General features: G+C 37.3%; 1 protein-coding gene across 5 annotated transcripts in view; it reads right to left on the bottom strand.

Annotated features, from left to right (window-relative positions):
- Positions 1-14004: 14004 nt before the first annotated feature.
- adarb1b (adenosine deaminase RNA specific B1b) overlaps positions 14005-22243 on the bottom strand; it is a 185879-nt gene continuing 177640 nt past the window's right edge. For all 5 annotated transcript variants that reach the window (XM_053496119.1, XM_053496120.1, XM_053496118.1 and 2 more), the window contains 2 exons: positions 18660-18838; positions 14005-17638 (listed from right to left, as the gene is read on the bottom strand). In XM_053496119.1, coding sequence (XP_053352094.1) covers positions 17462-17638; positions 18660-18838 — 356 coding nt within the window. In that variant the 3' untranslated portion in view covers positions 14005-17461. The remainder of the gene's footprint in view (positions 17639-18659; positions 18839-22243) is intronic.

Here is a 22243-nt window from a genome sequence, read left to right as displayed (position 1 = left end):
GTATTAGTTTATAGTTAATAACATGGTAAGCTTATTCCTAGACATTTATATAAACTGTGATTTCAGAACTTCAGCTATGCAAATGTAATGTGCCTTAGGTCTGCCAAATGCCTAAATGTAAATGTAAATATAAATGTAATGTTTGCTCAGGTTGTTGTATGTCCTGTTTTGTGAGGGTTCTCCCCTTTTCACCCACTGTCTAACCTATTTAGCAAGATTGACTTTGACAAAATTTTGATTGTTAAATTGTTTCTACTGTATGTGTCGATGTGTGTACATGGTGATGTTTACTGGACGTGGTGATTTCTGCTGCAGTGGCTCCAGTGTTACTGGGATCGAGTCTGGATTCAAAGTAGTTCAGTTCAGGATAAAGTGGTTATGGTGTAGAGACTAAACAAGAAAACATTTTACAGATCAAAAGAACTTGTTTGAAAGCTGTTGGCCTAAATTCTGTTTTAAAATTCAAAAATGATTTACTAAAAATACAAGACTTTTCCAGAGTGCTTGTTTTTAATTTTACCGAAATGACAAACAAAAACTACTTTTTCTGTTATGTAAACCTAAGAATAGATCCTACTAATGTATTCATTTACTAAAAATATTACACAATATGTACGTCATGCTGTTTAATTGTTTGACCCACATGACAGATTTGTAAAAGCTAAAAAGGATTTACTTATACAAATGATTTCTTTTAAAAAGAAAGGAAATATAATTTTCTAATTGTTTAAAGAGTGCTGATAATTATGTAGTTAAACTGTAGAAATGAGGGAGAACTGTATATATATAGAACTTTACACTCTCTATATATAGAATATCTCTGCTTATTCAGGGTATTAAATATACTTTAGGAGTGAATCGCTACTTAATGTATTTTATATTAATTGTCATCTTATACTAAGTGTTTACAGTATATTGTGTTAGTTATAGAATGCAGGAGGTGATTTTCTGAGATAAATATACAGTGCAGGAGTTTCTGTCCTGTTTGGTTTTGTGATTTTTTTAAATATTTTTTTGCTTTGTTGGAAGTGCCAGCAGGTGTGGCATTAACTTTGGACGCAGAGCCAAGGTCACCGGGATTCCACGTTAATAAATAGTGTGGAGAGAGAGATGGTCGCGCAGTGGGTCCGCCAAGCTATTCGCCACATACATCAACTCCACTGAGCAGAAAATTGAAATGGAAATCGTAGCCTTGAATGAGCGCAGATCCCATTGTCCCCAGGACATGGACTTTCATGATTTATGATTTCTTTTAGGGCTGCTGGATCCCCACTCGCCACTTCATTTTATCCCAGCGCTGGACAGGTGAGTTCAAGTAAAACTTTGAATGAGAGTGCGATTTAGGTTCTCCAGATAGAATATGATGACTCTTCAGCTGGACTGGATAGATATCACTAGGCAGCGAGGGTTAATAAAGTAGAAGATATTGCAGAAAAAAAACAATAGCAGTGTGAGCGATGAGAAAAGAAATGAGCACTATAGTGAAAAATAATCATGATGAAGAAAAGCTGGGGGAAAAAAAACAAGAAAAATTTAAAAAAAGGGGAAAAAAGTGCACACTCACATGCTTTATTTTACACCCTTATATGTTTTGTCTAAGTTACAAAAATGAGCCTGTCTTCTATAAAAATAAAAGAAACCTTTTTTTAAATTAAATTTAATAAAAGCACCTGTACAAATCTTTGTATAAAATAATATCAAATAATGGACACTATCTGCATTTGTAATGCTTCAACAGAGCAATAATAAACTATATATCAGAGCTTAAAGCATTGGAATTTTTTTTATACATTTAATTAAAGAACGTGTGTTGTTTTGCCATTGGTGTTACCTATAATCTAAACATTAATGTATTATTTTCTCATTACAATCTGGATAATTAAATGGCAGAGTAAAAGAATCATAAGACCAAAACAGACTTAATTATTTATTTATTTAAAAAAAAAAGCTCTAATATAAATCATTAATTACTTATGTAATCAACTGAAAAACTATTTTCTACTATACATTTAAACACTCACCACTGTAAAAAACAAACAAAAAAAAAAACATAGTAACACAGTGAAACACCAGTGACAAGCACGTAATTTCTAACATTTGATTTTTTTTTACATTTACATTCTAAGTCATTTTAAGATATTGGGTTTTAACAGACCAATTTTATTTATTTTATTTAAAGAGTTTATTAGTTCATTTTTTAAACAATTCTCCAGGTTTACCTTGGGGTAGGAGATCTTTATGATTCAGACTGGAGGTCAAACTCAAAACTGACTGCTCACTTCTCATCCTTTGTCTGTGTCTTGTTCGGTTAACACAGCATGCATTTCTCTGAGCTCTCCTTTCTCTCACTCACATCTCCCACTTTTTTCTTTATTTTCTCTCTCCCTGACAATCTTTGCTTTTTAACCTGATTTGGTCAAACTTGAGTAAAAGTAAAATAGTATAAATAATAACAAAAGACAGTAAATCAAACTTAAATGTTTTTTCCCTTCTAATGTGATTTTCACATAGATCTGTTATATAGGCTCATTTATACAGGGACTAACATTGTCATTGGTGTTGAACAGTAAGAGAAGTAACAACATGGAAGATTTAAAGAAAAATTGTAAAAAAAAAAAAAAAAAAACTTGTAACCCTTTGCTAATCAGGAATATATGATTGCAGAGACAGCATTTACAGTATTCATAAAATCAAATTAAATAAATGCGTCACTGTACAAGCCTCTGAAGGTAGCGTTATGATCTGGGGTTGCTTCAGTTGATCAGGTCTAGACTCAGCAACGTTATGAAGTCAGCTGATGACCTGAATGTACTGAATGACCAGGTTATCACATCTATGGATCGTTTCTTCCTTAATGGCCCAGGCATATTCAAGGACTCATATTTTTATGGGAATTTTAAAGCTTTAAAAAATTATTTATTCTTACATTTATATACAGACTGATGAACAGTCATTCCCCAACTGCTCGACTTTTGTGAATATTGCTGCATTTCTGTGTGGATTTTCAAGTCATCCTGACATTTTTACATTCACAAATGCATTTTTCTTTTAAACAGCATTCCCTGCAGCCTATCAAATGCCTCCTACAATTTCAGCACATAAACGTAAATTAGAGGGTAGGATTGAATGTGCTTTATTCGGTGCAGTCTGACTATGCAAGCCTTCAAAACTCCACTGATATGTGTAATCATGCACGATTGTAATGGGCTTACAGTAGTTCTCAACTCCATTCCTGGAGGTCCTCCTGCCCTGCTCATTTTAATGTTTTCCCAGCTCTCATACTCAATTTAATCCAGAAAAGGTTGTTAATTAGCCGATTAGTTAAATCAGCTGCGCTGGGAGCTGAGAAAACACTAAACTGTTCGGGCAGGTGGTCCTCCAGTTCATTGCATTAACCTGCCTAAAATTGTAGGAGACTTCTCATAGGCTGGAAAGAATGCCGTGTGAAAAAAAGGAAAGGAAGATTCACTCACAAATGCATGTTCATGGATGTCAAACGGATTTAAATGCAGGTTTGTCAGTCTATAAATAAGTGTGAAATTAGTTAATATTTGTGTGTGCATTGAAAAATACAGTATATTTGTGGTTCCATTGGCTAGGAGGTGAGGAGACCTCTGCTGATTTGGCTGACCTGATAAACAATGTACCTTACACTGAAGGCATCCTGAGCTAAATAGGGGTGACAGGTTAACAGATGATGGACATAAACATCTCCCATAAATAATTGTAATGCCGAGACTAGTAACCTTATTAACTGTCACAGATTGAACTAAATATCTACTTTCTGACAGTTTACTTCAACTGAAAACTATCGATGTCACCGGGAGTCAGATGTGCTGCTTTAAGGTCGATGCCGGCGATACGATAATGATAGTTGGTCCACTAATCTGATTGGTCAAGCAGAAGTGCTTCTGTGCATAGGTCTGTGCTTGCCATGCAAACATTCTCTTTTTATTGCAACAGATTTACTACAGTAGTGTTAAAGACATCTTCAATGACTATGGTAAACAATATTTTATATATGTTTTTTTTATATTGTGCAATATTTTATAGGAATATTATATTTGTCAACACTTTTGACTTAGATGAAGATTAGATCACATTTTATGACAAATTAATAAGGAAAACCATGAAATTCCAAAAGGTTTACATACTTTTTCTTGTCACTGTATACTAAATATCAGCCAAATTACAGTCAGGGTAATATTCAGTAATAGACAGCATTTCAATTAGGGACATATATTATTTTGCGGACCCGATGGAGAAAACACTTAAAGTGAGCTATAGGTATACAGTAGCAGAGTGTTTGAAAGATGAGTGATCTTTCTAACATTAATCACATTTTCTTTACACGAAAACACAGAGATTTACCTATTTTATTTATCCGACAAATCAAAGTAATTCCAAAAAATGTGCTGGATTATAAACTGAGTGTGAAAGTCATATTGTTTGAATAACCAAATCTGTGATGATTCATGTGATTAGTACAGTTAAAAATACTAATGCAGCAGTATAGTATACTGTGTGATGCCAAAAAAAAAGCTGCATACAGTATGCTATTATTTCTTTAGACTGCCTTTAGCTTTGATTACAGCACACAATGGAGTGGCCAGTTCATTTGTGAAAATGATTCCTCATGCTCTTTCACATTGTGAGTCATGAAATATGGCTGTGCTATTAGGGACGAAAAACTCTATTGATTGGATAACCTAGTCATTCAGTACACCAGTTAGTCAGCTAACTTCATTTTATTGCCACATAACGTTGCTGAGCCTAGACCTGACCAATTAAAGCAACCCCAGATCATAAGACTTGTTATTTATAAGGGTTATATCTCTTCATGCACTTTCCCTTTTACCCTGATACACCCAGTGCTCTGAAATAGGGTCAATCTGCACTCAACAAACCACATAACCTTTTTCCATTGCTCCGAAGTCCGACCTTTATCATTACTTAGCTTCACTAACAAGTGCTTTTCTTATGACCACACAGCTGTGTCCCAATCCTGGGTCATGAACATGAGATGAGTTCTCATCACATTGTGTGTAAAAATGCTTACTGTCACTATTAAACATCATTAAACATTGTGTTTCCTATTGTCAATTTTTTTTTTATGATGCAACTTTTTAAAATAGTCTCTTGCCTTTTTTATGGTCGAATGGTCATTAAAAAACCTTTTTAAACCAAATATAAAAAAAATATTAAAAATGAATAGGCATCAAAAGAATAGTCACTTACATTTGCATCAAATAAATCATAGAAAAATAATTAAAATAAAAACAAAAGGTGAATAGCTGCAGACTGGTCAGAACATGGGACCAGTGACCCGTATCCTCCACCAAAAGTACCTACAATATGAACGTGAGCATCAGAACAGGCCCATGGCACAGTGGAAGTGGTCTGGTCTAAATCACATTTTCTTTCACATCATGTGAATGGCCAGGTGCATGTATGATGGTTACCTGGGTGACGATATCACCATGAAGCACTATAAAAAAAGGAAAGCTAGCAGGGGCAGTGTGATGCTCTGGGCAATGTTGTTCTGGGAAACCCTGAGTCCTGCCATTCATGTGGATGTTACTTTGTCCCTTACCACCCCTTTATGAAATGGATATCTCTGAAAGCAGTGGCCTCTTTCAACAGGATAATGCCCCCTGCCACACTGCCTAAAATGGTACAAGAATGGGTTGCCTCCAAATGCTTCAGATCTCAGTTGAATCAAGCATTTGTGGGATGTGCGGAAAAAGATGTCAGATCTGATCGCAACCTACAGGAGTTGCTACTGAAGGCTTGGTATTAGATACCACAAGATACTTTCAGAGGTCTAGCGGAGTCCATGCCTTGAAGGGTCAGAGGCTGTTTTGGCACAAAAGGGTGGGGCTAGGCAAGTGATCATAATGTTATAGCCCATTAGTATGCGTCAGCTGATGGTCAGGGCTGTTAGAACCATAACATTCTTTGGGTTACATTCTTGATCCAGAATATGATAATCTTGACGCTACACACTGTCTAAAGGTGGGCCAGGATAAGAAGACAGCACTTCTTATACAATATGTTCTAGAATAGTACATTTGACCACGAAGGAGGATAACGCTGTTTGCTTCATCAGCTTACATTTTTTATTAGATTTCTTAAGGGTTTAAAGGTCTTTTAAGAGTCTATTGAATATTCAAGTTTCTAACTATTCCATTAAAAATACATGTGGCCGCCTTGAAGGTATGGACTACAAGCAGGTAATTTGCATGCTGCACCCAGAACAACATTAAGCGCCTGTTTAAAAAATATCAGAACCAATTTTGAATCATGGTCTCATAGTGATGCAATTCATTTAGTTACTTTTGCACAAACCATTATGTGGAAATTATGTCTGTTAATAGTTGTTCAAGTATGTCCAATGCATCATTGGCTATACATCTCATTTATCTTTTTTTTTCATTTCTGTGAAGAATACACAGCCTTAAAACAGCATTATTTCAGAGTAAGCAATGACTGAGATTTCAAACAGTTCTCTGTCTCACCCTGTGGGCTTTTCAGACTTGTCTGCTGACACAAACAGGATTCAGTAACTCATCCCTGGAACATTTGTTTGGTGTTTAGTGCTCAGCAAACCACATGGTCGGCCGGAATTCTCTCTCCTTTACTGTTCTTCTGTGTTCAGGAGAAAGTGAGTCCCCCACAGGCGATGGTATTTAGCGTTCCTGAATCAGCATAGCCCAGAAGCCAGCCATGATGGATGAAGGAAGGGACTGAAAATCCCCAGCTCCGGGACTCAAAATCTCCAATCTAGCATTTTGTCCTGAGGGAAGGTCAGGCCAAAGTCATTCACTATACCGAGGAGAAAAATCTGGGCAAGAATTAAGTTCATATATGAGACAAAGACAAAGTTTTATAGATTATGAAATGTCGAAGATTCACTTAATATAGGCATGTCCTAGTTCTCTGTTCAGCTTTCCCGGCCCAAATATGATGATTATGCAGTCTGAACTCATTTTAGAACTAATTTATATATGCATGTATATGCAATTGAGTGCAATAGTTTAGGATTCTGGACTCTAGGGGTTCATTTCTACATCAGGACTTCACAAACAGTCGAGACACATACGCAAAACTCCACCCAGACAATAACTAGAGCTCAAGATCAAACCCAGGATCTACCTTCTGCCCCCCCATATCAGCCACAGTTATAGTATGTATAGTGGGTTAACATTCAAACAGAAAAGCTGTGTGTGTGTGTTTGTGTGTGTGTGTGGCTGGAGCTGATAGAAGTGTCCTTCTCCTGTACCATCTGCTCAGGAGCAAGGTGCGTGAATCCTTTGCTCCAGCTCCATTAGTCTGCTCGGTGAGGGGAAGCACTGTGCCACAGCTCTGGAGACTACAGCAGGGAGTAGACTAATGACTGACTGACTTCATTAGCATCATCAGCTGCAAAATAAGCACTTTCTTATGAACTGCTAAGCCTTTGAGGTATTTCACAGTTTCATTTCATTTGCTGTTGGAAGAGAGGCAAAACACTTGGTATTTTCTTGATTCTCCATTAATCACAGACTGATTTATAAGATATTGATTCCTGACGCTTATCATGCATGCTTTTGGGAGCTTGGTAATGAGTGCACTGTGTGGGTGAAGGTTGGGAGAAAAGGGATGTTTACCATGTTCATGATAAGAATGAAAAAAAAAAAATTGTTTCGGAGTCCAACTACATGGGTTTGTAGGAAGATATCAGCATCACTGCCAGGCCACCAGAGCATGGTCTGGGATTAAAGAGGCAGAATATTGATTGATTAACCCAAACTTGGCCTGAAGGTACTGGATATGTGATTATCAAGATTACCCGTAGGTAATAATACACACAATTTATTTATTAATTTAAAAAACTTGTTTTAAAAGAATTGCTGCAATAGGACACCTTTAAATTTCTTTATCTACTTTGCACAATACAAACTTAATGTACAGTCACGCAAAGGTTTAATGTACAGTATGTGACCATGTGCAATAACACATATACAGTACACAAACGCACTCACTTATGCATATCAGTACACACATATACATACATATACATACACACACACAAACTCACATATATACATATAGAAGTTGACTGGCTCTTTTTGTCCCAAGCATTTCATTGTACTGTTGGTCCTGTGTTGACATGCATATGACAAATAAACTAAACTGGAGAACTTGAAACTAATTACCAAATGATTACCAAAGTGATGATACATCAAAAGTATAAATATAGATGGCTACACTCATAAACTACATGCCTTAGTGTTTGTCATATTCATCAAAGGAAGGCTACACTATATACAAACTCTAAAACTGAGTGGCTGTAGATTTAACATTTGTAAGCTTTTTACTAAAAGACTCCTAGAGCCATAAGTTTGGACACTGACACAAATTTGGAATTTTCACTGCAATGGATTTGGAATAAAGAAGTCAAGATTGAAGTGTAAACCTTCAGCTTTTATTCAAGGGTTTCAATGAAGATATTGCATTATCTGTTTAGCAATTTTTTAACATTTTCCTTCTTTTTTTAGACAACTGACCAAGTTTGATGGCCAGTTGTAGCTTGTTCATTAGCTATGTCATGACAAATTGAGGTGATAAAAGGTCAGGAGGAGATTGTAAGTGTTGAACTTTGGTAGTTGCTCATGGAACATTTCCAAATGCAGGCCAAAGTGTTGCCAATGCAAGTGAAGAAGGCCATTAATTAGGCTGAAAAGCAGAAGATAAATGAATAATGAAACATCTAGCCAAGTCAAGAATATGCAGGAGGAAGTAAGCATATAATCGTCAAAGTCTACAATCACACACCATGTTTCCCATGTGGTATGATCTTCTTTCCTTCTCCATATTCTCTTCTGTTTATGCTTAACATTTTTTTTAAGCACAAACCATAACTAACTCTTAAAAACAGAAAGGCCAGGTTAGACTATTTTAAACATACAGTATATTTTTTATATTTTTATTTTTTTAAGCATATACAGAGGAGAATATGGAGGAGGAAAGGAGGGGCTCATGATCCAAATCATACCACATGGCAAATATGGTGGTTAAGGCTTGGGCAGGTACTGTATGGAATTGGCTCACTGGTGTTTATTGAGGATGTGACTGCAGTTAAAAGTAGCAGGATGAATTTGGAAGTATATACCGTAGAGCTATACTTTGTTCTCAGATTCAGTCAAGTGCTACAAAGTGACAGCACAGCACTTCACCGCACAGATGGATAATGGCCTCAAATACACTGAGAAAGCAACCCAAGGCGAAGAAATCAAATGTTCTTAAAGGGGCCAAGACAGTAACCTGACCTCAACCCAATTGAGCATGAAGACAAAACTAAAGGGAAAAAGAACAAGAAACAAACAGCAACTGAATGTTGCCGCAGTAAACGTCTGGAGAAGCACCTGGAGGGATGCTCCCCAGTTTCCAATTAGTAAAAAAAAATCCAAGCAGTCATAATGATTTTAGTTTGTATAATTACTCTAGACTCATTTCTTAATTGCTTTATTGTGTTGGTGTACAGGAGCGCAAAACAAACAAACTAACAAATAACTGTCCAAATACTTACTGTACCCGCCACTACAAACATTTGACTGTAATATCACATCTAAGCCATTGCACACTAATCTGTTAAGATCAATAGTTTTTGTTGTTGTTGTTGTTGTTACCTCAAACAGGAACTCAACCAACCGAAAGACTGTAACTCTATAACTCCTAATCATAACGATGAATTTAAAGAAGATCAATTCAATTCTGGTGAATGTAATCCAGGTGGTAAGAATTAACAGACAATTATATGCATTTTGTACAAGTGCTACAATGTTACAAAGGTTCACGTATCATACAGGTAAAGATGAGATATTTGGTAGAACAGAAGACATTTTCTCCAGCATTTGCCTAAACGCTCTCCTATCAGACACGACCCCCTGTCCGCGCTGGAGAATGAAGTGAATAATTCCCTCTTTAGTGGGACTGAAGCCTGTTAAATTATGGATGTCCAATACAAACAATCCTCCTGAGTGCCGGGGAGACGAGCTTCCCAGGGTGCTCCAGCATGAGGTCATGCCTCAGATCTGTTATAATCAGCGTATCCCACACACCAGCGTCTCCAAGTGCCTCTGAAGCCTTTGTGTACTGAAGAGTATTGATTTATTATTGATGCGCTCTATGAATGTATGCCTGTTCATTAGAATCGGTATGAGATTAAGAGGAACTTCTAGCTTAGAAACGATGGAGTAAATGATTACAAGAAGACCAGCTTTTTCATAAGCAAAATAAAAAACAGCACTTTCTTGCTCTGTACCAGCAAAGGCACAAGAAACTAATGATATGTCAACTGGTAAGTGTAGAGTACAGTAGTTTTAGTGAGGTTGGCTAACGCTGGCTAAATATTCTGGGTGTCATCTTGGACAGTACTCCATATTTTGTTTTAAATATTAACAACTAGGGTAGTGCACATCATTTATGGGAAAAGAGATTGTAGAAGTAGCAGAAGTTGATCAGTTTTAATGTTATCAGTGATATCATTATTTCATGTTAAATCCCATGTACATGAAGTGCCTGTCTTTCTACTGCCTGACTTATTACTACAAAGAAATTAAAATTTGTAAGGTTGAGTATTTTACACTAAGTTGTTCATCAGCCAAATACACTCCCTGTTCCATAACAAGGAGTCCTGTAACCATCTTGCCATCACGACTGCTCCGACCTCTTTTTCCTTGTTTTTTTTTCCACAGCTAAGTTTTTTTTTATTAGATTTTATTCTATTCCATAATTTTCAATTTATTTCTTATTGATAATCTTGATTTTAAGGTCACGAGAGGTCATATTTCACTGCATATCATACTGTGTATAACTGTGTATGTGACCAATAAAATTTGAATTTGATTTTAATCGGAGAGCGAATCACAGATGAGAAATCAAAAAGTTAGATTACATAACGATTAAGTTCTGTCTAAAAATTACTCCAGCGCAAATTTAGCGCTGTTATTTCTGGGTTCAAAAAAAACAAACTAATAACTTTAATTTTATCTGTTGGTGCAGGTGTTCGTTTACATTGAGCAAGTAGCTTATTTTAAAGTAGATTATTAAATCTGGCTCAAAACCGTTCTTAATATTGCTTTTACTCACCATTTTGATTTCACTGATGGTGCAGATCAAAGTACTGCAAATGTTTCAGCAAATTCTGTCCAGCCAGTTTTGTGTGATGTTGTGACATAATTTGGTACATACAGTAACTGCTCATAACTTCCCTTGTACTCAACATTTTGATTTCATTTATGGCACAGGTTTAACCTCAGGCAAAAACTTAAGTACTGCAAAAGTTTCATTAAACTCCGTCCAGCCAGTTTTGTGTGATGCTGTAACAAAATCTGGCTGGACAGACAAACAGACATACAGACAAAACCTTTCTTATTTTTTTTTATATAGATATACATTTTTCCATCTGTGTAGCATCAACCGCCACTGACCCGCCCATCCCCCGCCACACACCACTGTTATTCTTTTCCACATTCTGGTTACATCCAATACCATAACTGTAATTCTATCCTCCTTGGTCTCCTTATAAGCCTCTACATAACTTTTTATTAGTCCAGAAACCAGCTGCTCGTAACATTACTAGACCTCAGAACATACCTCTCCTGTTCTTCTTCAGCAACTCCACTGGCTCCCTCCCTGTTTAATACCAGTTACAAGTTAAGATTCTGCTTCTCATCTTTAAGGCTCTTTATAACCTACAGTAGCACCTCATATCACTCTGAACTCATTCATATTTACTTACCCCCTCATACGCTCAGACTCTCTTCTGCTATTTAACTCACTACACCCACTGCCCGTGTAACTACCACGATGTCTCGAGCCTCCGGCCGTTCTGCCCCCCACCTCTGAAACTCTCCCTCAGGACACCTGAAATATTGACTCGCTTTCCACCATTCAATCTCGTCTTAAAACACATGGTTTTTTAATCTTACCAACTCGGTTTCTTACTACTGTATTTTACAGTTACTGTTTGATTTTAATGCTTTAACACTACTCTGTAAGGTGTCTGAGTGCTTTAAAAGGTTGGCAAAAATAAAAGTTTTTATTATTATTATTATTATTATTATTATTATTAAAAATGTGCTGGAGTCTAGAAAACTCACAACCGGAGGAAACATCTGGTTTAACTCAAATTATTTCATTTCATTGACACAAAACCATGATTAGCCATTTACTGTTCACCCCCCTCAAAACAAAACAACCACAAAAAAACAGACCCATACTGAGTTCTCATTTTGATTATGTGCAACATGCAAATTCGTCTCAGTCTCATCACCTGAGGGAAAAGTCAAGCCTCATCTTTGTCTCTACACTCGACTGCTCTCTATTCATGCGAACATCAATGGAGAAATCAGAACACACTTTTTCATCTTTAATGACAAACATTGCTCGTCACAAGCTTCTAAACACCTGTGGTTTTCAATGTAATAAAACAAGAATTACTGTCATTAAACACAACACACAATAGTGATTAATGATACATAACAGCCTTTATGGACATACTGCACCTGCAGGCTCTCGGATACTAACGTGTCTCTAAAAGTGCAGGCATTGTTAAAGAATAAAATGAAGAATGAATCCTGCAAAGCCTAAACACAATGCTGGTATTGATGTAGACTAGAATATTTGGTGTGGCAATTAGAGAAATCAATATTTATAGGGTCTACCTGTAACCTGGGTATATTCATGGGAAGAGGCTGGAGACATGTCAGTGTGTTTCGAGCTGGGTAACTGTTTTGGGGTTGTACAGTAGTTCGTATAAGTGCAGCTTAGAGGTTCCACCAATTTAAGAACCATCTCAATCTAGAAAGTACATTTCTTTAACATTCCTTCAAGAGCTGTATAGTGTAGTTGAGGTCATGGCTCTGTACAGGATTCTCAAATTCTTGCATTTCAGCTTTGGAACACCATACAGTACCCTCATGGAGCTGCACAGGGGCAGTCATACTGGGGCAGTTTTTGGCCTCTTAACTGTGAGGTGAAAGGAAACTGTAATGCTAAAGCATTAAAAAAAAACTTTACAACTTTGCAGTAAAAATTTAAAGAAGATTCAGATATACTATCAGATGTTTGTATACTTTTGGCTGTATATTGTACATATTCCAGTTGGTTTAGACATACCATATGTAAATATTCCGTATGGTTTAGACATACCATATTACATTTTCTATGTAGAATATATTTAAACCCCTAAAACTAAAAAGCTAGACTAGACTATGTCTAAAACTAGACATTTGCGTCAAATTTAATTGTATACTCATAAGTGCATTAAAAAAAAGTACAATGTCATCTGTTGAATTTTGGAATGAACAAATTTTTTTCCTAACGTTACTGTAAATTGTGGTTTAAGTAGATTTCAGTTGGACACTCATAAGCATGTATTAAAAAATGTAAAGCTGTTGAATTTGCATTAGAACTAATTATTTTTTATGATACAAGGGAGTTTTCCATTAAAATTTTAAATTAGCATATCTTCTCTACCCATGAACTTATTGTGATGAAACAAAGCCTATACGTTACCTCAAGCTCAGCCAAATACACCAGTGAAAACCCCATTAAAATGCATTTAGTAGTTTTTACGTGATGCTTGCACAAACAAACAAACAGACAAAAATACTGTCTCATAGGGGATATTAAGGAAAGCATTATCTGTGCTCCTCTGAATACAAAAGGCTCTCAGATGTCTACACAACTACAATCTCCTGCCCAGATGGCATGACCAATTTGACTTTAGATGTGAAAAATGATGGCAGATTTCAAATTAACTTCAAATCAAATAAGCTTATGTTTTACAGTTAGACATTAAAGTTTTTTTTTTTTTTTTTTTTTTTACACATTTTTTTTTACCAAGCAACCCTTTGGGCTCTTTAGATACCAAACATTTGCTTAATTCACACACTTTTCAAACAAACAACCAAAAGAACACTCCACTCATATACAAAGGTAAACTAATATCTCGTTTATTGTTCTCCTTTATATATAGATCTATGTTTTTTTTCTTTTTTTTTTTCTACATACAAGTCCTTTTATAGTCATCATGCTGGGTGCAGCTTCAGTGGAGGAGCTCATGCAGGTGGCCTGTGTATGGATTTTACAGAGGACACGCAGGAGGAGGCAGTGTACAGCACCACCGTACCCCACTGTACAGTCAACTAATCACAACACTTTCTGGACAGGGCTGACCAGAACCAGAGTCACGACTGAAACACGGTCCAGTTCCAAAACAGTTAAAAAAAAAAAAAAGAAGAAGAAAAAAAAAAGTCTTGCCTTGGTTGGGACTGGGAAGTGTATTAATGACATCATTCATTGACATCTTGGGTAGTTGAGAGAAAGAACAGTAGAGGTGTATGAAGTACATGTTCGACGATCGGTACGCTACAGACTGAAGGCATGGGAGCATGATGGGTGGCGTATGGTCGAAAAGGTTTTAAAAGAATATAAAGATTAAAACATCACCCTCTCTTCATATTTGGGATAGAAAATAAGGGACAACTTAGAAGTACATTCTAATGTTAATTAAAAGAAATTAAATAAATCAACATCAACAACAATTTGTTGCCAGGCCTGTGGTTGTGGTTTTACAGCAGAGATAGAAAGATACTTTTAAGTTCATCCATTTGTAGGAGCAAATTAATGGGAAAAAAAAAAAACGTGAATGTGTTCACTGTGCTTTAGTAGACTGCGTTCCTTATTCTCATAACTATGATTAATGTAGCAGTACAGGATTACTAGATGTTTAAAATGAGTTAAACTATATTAAGTCATTCAGTAAGTGCAGAACACCAGGAACACTGGGTTTGAGGCAGAAAAGCAGCCTGAATCGTGCATCAGTCCACACACACACACACACACACACCTCAGGGCAGAGTCAGGTCCACATTCTGGCATGTTTTTGAGAGTTGGTCATAAATATAAAGACATGGAAATCTAGACGGACAGTAACCTGAGCGCAGGCTCAAACCGGTGTTATACAGTAGTTAAACTACTGACCGCTTTGTGTATCTAGACGATAATATTCATCAGCGGTCTCCATGATCTTGGACTTAAGTATTAGGAAAGTCGTGTTTGTTTAGCTTCGGTATCAGCCTAGTTTTACACAGACCTGGCAACTCTCTCCAAAGTTCTCCAAGGACACTATCTCTGTCTTGTTCATTCTTTCTATATCTGTGTATGAGGTACAGGGTCAGGGCAGCTGAACTAATAGGACATAACCAATGTCACTGTCAAACATACAGTAAATCATTACATTAAAAAAAGCAATGTTAGATAGAAACTACCTCTTCCATACAAGTCTTTTTTTTTTTTTTTTTTTTTTTGATGCAGATGTGTGATGATGAAATACTCATTTAGAACTACCAGGAATATATGCAAAGTGTCCATGGCAACAACAGAGAAGTTCACAATATTTACAGTTGTAAACGAACAGGTTCAGAAACACAGAGAAAGAAGGAGCTGCTCTCATATCACCGCAAAACACAAATATAGTCAGGTCAACTAACTGAAAATATATTAATAAATGAATATACAAAACCTTGATGACCGGTTATAAGATGTCCACTGAACGTTGCATTAATAACAGTTTTTTTTTTTCAAAAATAAAAGTTTACACTTTTTTTTTTGTCACCTTAAAACAACCAAAAGAAAGAGACATCATCTTTGGTGAAGATTCAACAGCAATCTCCAAGTCCTGTTGCCATGACATCTCGACAGAGCGTCGGTTGGGCTCAGCAGCAGGTGTACACACACACACACACACACACACACACACACACAAACACAAAAACATAACACCATCCCTCTATACAGTCATGAGAGAGACGCAGAAATGTCCAGTGGTGTTTGGGTTGCAGAGGTCATGTGACGATGCCGCATCCCAGAATTTTATGTGAAATATATTCACTGATTTTGTTTCTTTTTATATAAAACCATGGCCTTCCTCTATCAGTTTTCATCAAATGAAACTGCTGCCTTAAAAACAAGGTGGAAGTCATTGTGCCTCGAGATCAGCGAGGCTCATTTTTAACTCGGGAAAGAAACCTGCTGTCGAGAAAAGAAACAAAGATTACTAGAGAAACCATGCCCCTATTAATATGACTTCAGGATCAGTCCAACATGCTGCTGTTTGTTGGTCAGTAATCAAAGAGTGCACGAGCTTAAAAACAGCAGGAAAAAAAAAAACATCTTGCATAAAGAAGTATCAGTATCAGGGATGCAGCAGTTTTCAGCAATAAGGACTATTTGTGCCCGAAAACACAAAAATATTTTAATGAAAAAAAAAAAAAAGCCCTGATTGAAAAACCATGAGGGCTGTTTTTACGTCCCCCCCCCCTAAAAAATTGTCCACTCTTTCCATGCAGAGAGACAGCTTTAAACGATAAACGTGCATGACTGAGAAGTGCCGCCTTTTCCCACTCGGGAGGCGGCGTGTTATCATTTTATACCATCTGCTTATACGATGATCGATGCCAATGAACAGACGGCGTCGCAATAGCTACAAAACCTAACTCCTTACACGCGAATGTTCTTCATGCAGGTTTAAAAAAGACGAGACATTGTTCTGTAAAAGTACCTAAACGCCTAAACTTCTAAAATGGACGAAAGAAGGCAGCTTCATCATCAAATCTGATACATCTGGCCCAGAGGAAAAAAAAAAAGTTCTGGCACCAGTTCAGAGTGATGTGCACCACTGTACACAACACGGACATGCAATGGGGAGGTTATTCCGACAGAACGCATGAAATTAAACCAGAACCATGAACTTTGGCTGCATTTTTGTATGTTTCATTTTGTAACAAAAATAAGTTACTTTCGGTTTTAAAGGGGAGAACACAAGTCCGTCCGACTTGTAGAAACATCGTGTCATCGTATGAGGAACACAACACTGAAGAAACCAGCAATATTAAAAAAATCATCATAATAATAATAACAGTGAAGGTATGCAGTCTAGGTTTTCAAATCGAATAAAAGAGAGGGAGGATGATTAAAAACAGAAGCATGCTTTTCAGCAATGGTCCTTGACTTGACGAGAGACATGATTAGCGTAAACCTACGTGGTCAATCCGAGGCCACCACACATGAGCACGACCGGTTACAGGCAACCCTTACCCTTTTAACAGGAATAAAGTGACAAACATTTTATTTTCCTGTTGTAAAATATAACACTGTGTCCTATTCCGTGCACCGGGTTTGATGTGACGACCCCAAACACAGCCGTTTGTTAAAAACAACAGACTACATTACAAATGAGAATCGGGCTCATGACCGGGCGAGTGATGAGAGCAAAGTGGTGAGACTAAAGGGCTGGAAATCAGCACAGGCAAACACACACACACACACACACACACATCTCAAGTGAAGTATCAACAGCTGGTTGTAGTTATCTCATTTAGATCTCTGCCTTGTCCCTCTTGCGCCCCCTTCAGGAGCTCAGAGAGAACTGGTCCTGTTCTATGGGCTTTTTCACCCAGGCCCCCAATCCTGCTTTCTGGAAGGCCTTGATGAGCGTCTGCTTGGCGGTGTGGTACTCCACTGCGGCTTGCTTGGCTTCGTGGTACGAGCTTGGTTTGGCTACTTTGATCCGCAAGGTGGACGAGAGCTGAAGACAGAAAGCGGAAACAAGTGTTAAGATTGTGACAGTGAAATATAAACCTTTCTATGCTTTATGAGTTGGACTACAGTGAGGCTTAAATCAGATACAAAGCCGATAAACGGTCTTCCTGAGTGGCACATGGGAAAAGTGTCCAACCTTCCAATATAAGGAGGAAAAACTAGCTATGCTGTCTGGGAGAGGACTGGTATACGCTCTTCCACCTGCAGTGTTGGGGGGGGGAATACTTTTTATGGTAACTAATTACATTACAAAATTACTGTCTTTAAAAAGTAATCAGTTACATTACTGCGTTACTTTCTGTTAAAAGTAACTAGAGTTAAAGTACTTTTCCATTGCAGAAAATGAAAACTCCTTTGTGATTCCTCATGCATCTTGTTTTAGTCAAAGACCTTTATAATTATTCTACCATCATCACTCAGCAAAGTTAGACCCATAATCTGTTAACTACTAATACCCCTATCTCACCTCGCGTGGTGGTCGTAAGTACGGTTCATCATAATTCACAGTTTTGCGCTGTGATTATGTTACTATCTTTCTGCGCGTCTGTCCTCGCACAGTCAAACTGCATAGGTGAGATAGGGGTATAACAGCAGGAATAACAGAGGGGGCGGGGCTTGTAGGACGACTTTCACACACACGCTAACGTATTGGGAATAACTGCTGTCTGGCTCACGGATTACATAAATTGTCTAAATAGCAGATTACATTTTTGAAAAAGTACCTAAATAACTGAGTACTTAAATGATGGACCTAACGAGTTAGATCACTCGTTACATTAAAAAAGTAATCCAAGTACTCTAACTCGTTACACCCAACACTGTCCACCTGTCAATCACAGGAACACTATCCAACCTCGAGCATCTGTGAGCTCGTTTATGCAGAAATGCGTACACTACACTTTTCTCTAAATGGTGCATGCTGGTCTGTCATGCAGCAAGCAGTCTGTAGCAAGAATAATTTTCCTTCATTATGCATTATAAACAAAGACTCTCAAAGGACAGCGTACCTTTGAGTGCAGTCGAACCCAGCGGCTGTAGAGTGCGTGCTTGCAGAGGCGAGAAGGCCGGCCCATGTCATCCTTACCCGTCGTGGCATTAATAACCTCTAAAGCTTGGTCTCCCACCGCCCAGTTCACGCTGAAATTAGGAGCTTTTCCCGGCTGCCGTGCTTCTGCGTTACTGATTCCTGCACAAGACACACCCAGAGACAAGCGATGAGACTGTGTGGATTAATAAAAAAAATATTCATGAAGGAAAGGATTGGACTGCAAGTGGAACTTTCACAGAAAAATTAATACCACTTTAGTTCTCTTAACTAAGATGAAATACTACAGTATAGTCATTAACATTAACGCATGCTAAACCTTGATTGTGCTTTATACTTATTATTATTATTATTATTATTATTATTATTATGCTGTGTTAATGCTATTAGTAGAGCGGCTTAGTATTTAGCACTGCTGCCTCACATCTTTAGGGTTTAAGGTTTAGAACTGGTCTCTGGTATGTAGAGTGCCTGGTGGGTTTTCTCGCAGTACTCAATCGATTAAACAAATTCATTAAATTAATAGCAGTCACAAACTGTGATTAATCACGATTAATCGCAATTTTAAAACAGTCAGATTTACTAGAATTATTAACAATTTTGTAATAAAAAAAATGCATTCGACAATCATACTGTGATCCCCGTCTGCCTCTATAGTGGGGACCATATATCTGTTATCTCCTTTAAAACTTGGCCAGCGCAGTTGGCTAGTACATGCTTCGGCAAAATGTCTTTCTCCTATTTTTAACACGTAAATGGCTGCAGTTGCTATTTGTCATTGATTAGGTGTGCTGTTCCACAGAGGTAGTTAGATAGTTACTTACAGAAAGAGACAGTAGATAGTTACTTAAAATGATGTCCAGTGGTCTCCAGTAAATGCAATAAAACACGTTTCTGCCCACTGCCTTACTTTCACAGCATATTTCAGTGTCTTACATTCAGCTCAAGCACATAACTTTGTTTTTATTTAAACTTTCATCTATAAGCTTTCCATAATGAATCTTGCCATTCAGCAAACCTGGTGCTGCTTCCTCAGTCATCTTATTATCTGCGTTAAAGGTGCCATTATCACACACAGCCAGGTCACTGTGCTAGGATTATGAAAAGCCATTCGCATCAACTTTGGTCATATGAGTAATGCGCATAAAAAAAAAAATAGTATATCTGGATTAATCACGTGCGTTAACACTTAAATATTTACAGCCCTAGTTTCAACCCAGATAGTGTGAACAAAGACGCATCGACGTGTGTATGCAGAGAGACAGATTCGTCCATGTCAGAGTCAAATCAAAGTCATTCGAAATGATGAAGGTGAACTGGCATAACGAGCAAATCTGTTTTAATAAAAAAAAATTGATTAATGAGCAATATGGCTTGTAATGCGAACGTAGTGTAATTCATATTATAAATCCATGTACTGTATATATCTATATTTTACAAAGCAAGCTTTAGTTCAAAGCCTCCCTATACGTACTGTAGCTCTTTGAAAATCAAAAGACTTTCTAGATAGAAGAAGCTGACAGCCCGGCTCCGGCTTCTGCTGTGACAATGTTATGACACAAACCTTTTTAAAGGATTCATCTAGACACCCTGTAATTACTAGACTTCATCGTCTTGGAAAACTGATGTAACCCACTGTAACATCGTGTGGAATAATACATGTCTAATAATATGATTAAGGTGATGTGACCCAAAGATCTCAAGCAAATATCACTTAGAAAGAGCCTGACATTCTCAAATACCACTCTGTCTTTAAACAGAGCAGACACAGTGTTTGCACACAGCCTAGAAGAGATTAAATTTCTTGCTCTAACTGTTAAAAGAATGAGGTAGAGAGAGAGAGAGAGAGGGAGAGGGAGAGATAGAACCAGAGAAGTAAGAAAAAGGGATTAATCTAAAGTTTTCAACTTGCAATAAAGCAGCTTCGGAGGGTGATCTGAGAACTCCAGAAATTCATTAGAGGAAAATAATCCACCCTGAAAGACTTGCATATTAATCTTCATAATTACCATGTGGTCTTCAGTGGTGTGTTTCGTAAAGGAAATTCTGCGCAGCAGTGTTTTACTCCTTTAGTCTTCAGCACTTTCACCTCCTTATCTGTATCCACTCTACTCAACTGATCATCTCTCAAAGCTTCCATGATAATCACACCATAAATATCGATGTGTGCATGTTGTAAATCAGCTCAGCCAAGTCGCTCAGCACACTGCACTGCATTCTGGGACTTTGAGACTAATGTCCGGCTGTCTCCCTTACTTCTGAGTTGGAATTCTCAGAAACATGATATTGATTGTTATTAAAAAAATGTATAACATGAAATATGTTTTCTACCATGGACAGTTCTCTAACCAACTGCAAACCCACAATCTAATAACTAACGTTTGGGAAAACTGTCCTGTCATATCAGCGCAGCGTATTTTTGCTGACTTCTCTTTGGAACAACAAGAACATTTATTTACTAAGCAAAAAAAAAAAAAACTAAACTAATTGCTAACCACATCAAACTATTTAAATACCAACATATTTAACATACAGCTCATAAAGGGACATGAGAAAAGAGGAAGAAATACATGGAATAAAAGAAGAGTACATATTTAATTGGTTCATACAGTGCTGTGAAAAAGTGTTTGCCTAGTTTCTCATCTGATCGTGAATTTCTTTAGATAGCGGCATGACGTGTTGATTTTTAAGATCTTTTTAGCTGGCTTCACTTCACACCATCACACTAGCACCACAATGTATGACTGTTGGTACATGTATGAGGCTCCTTCTATGAAATGCTGTGCTACAGTAGTTTTTTTTTAACGCCAGATGTAACAGGACGCACATCTTCCAAAAAATTACATTTGTATTGGAGAAAATCAAGATGTTTTTTTGGCAAATGTGAGACGAGCCTTTGTGTACTTTTTGGTCAGCAGTGCCTTTCGCCTTGGAACCCTCCCATGGATACCATTTTTGCCCCGGTCTCTTTCTTATTGTTGAATCATAAACACTGTTCTTAACTGAGGTGAGGCCTGCAGTTCTTTAGCTGTTGTTTTGGGTGCTTTTATGAGCTCCTGGATGAGTCGTTGTTGTGCTCTTAAAAGTAATTTTGGTAGGGCAGCCACTCCTGAGATGGTTAACCACTGTTCCATGTTTTACTCCATTTGTGGATAATGGCTCTCACTGTGGTGCGCTGGAGTCCCAAAACCTTTAAAATGGCTTTGTAAGCCTTTCCAGACTGATGCATGTAAATTACTTAGTTTCTTATTTGTTCTTAAATTTCTTTAGATCGTCTGGATTTTTAAGATCTTTTAGCATGCTTGACTTTGTCAGACACATTCTATTTAAGGGATTTCTTGATTCAACAGTTCTGGCAGTAATCAGGCCTGGGTGTGGCAAGTGAAATTTAACTCAGCCTTCCAAAAAATGTGGTTAATCAGGATTCATGATTTAGCAAGAGATAAATGACTTTTTTTCAACGGTAAAATCTCACCTGTTTACTCTGTTGAATAGTAGAGCTAATTTTAAATAACTGTTTTATTCTATAACGACAAAATGATGCTG

This window comes from Clarias gariepinus, chromosome 5, assembly GCF_024256425.1.
Source record: "Clarias gariepinus isolate MV-2021 ecotype Netherlands chromosome 5, CGAR_prim_01v2, whole genome shotgun sequence".
In the NCBI taxonomy this organism is placed as follows: Eukaryota; Metazoa; Chordata; class Actinopteri; order Siluriformes; family Clariidae; genus Clarias; species Clarias gariepinus.
The sequence above is the reverse complement of the archived record's forward strand: the minus strand, read 5'-3'. Positions and strand labels throughout refer to the sequence as shown.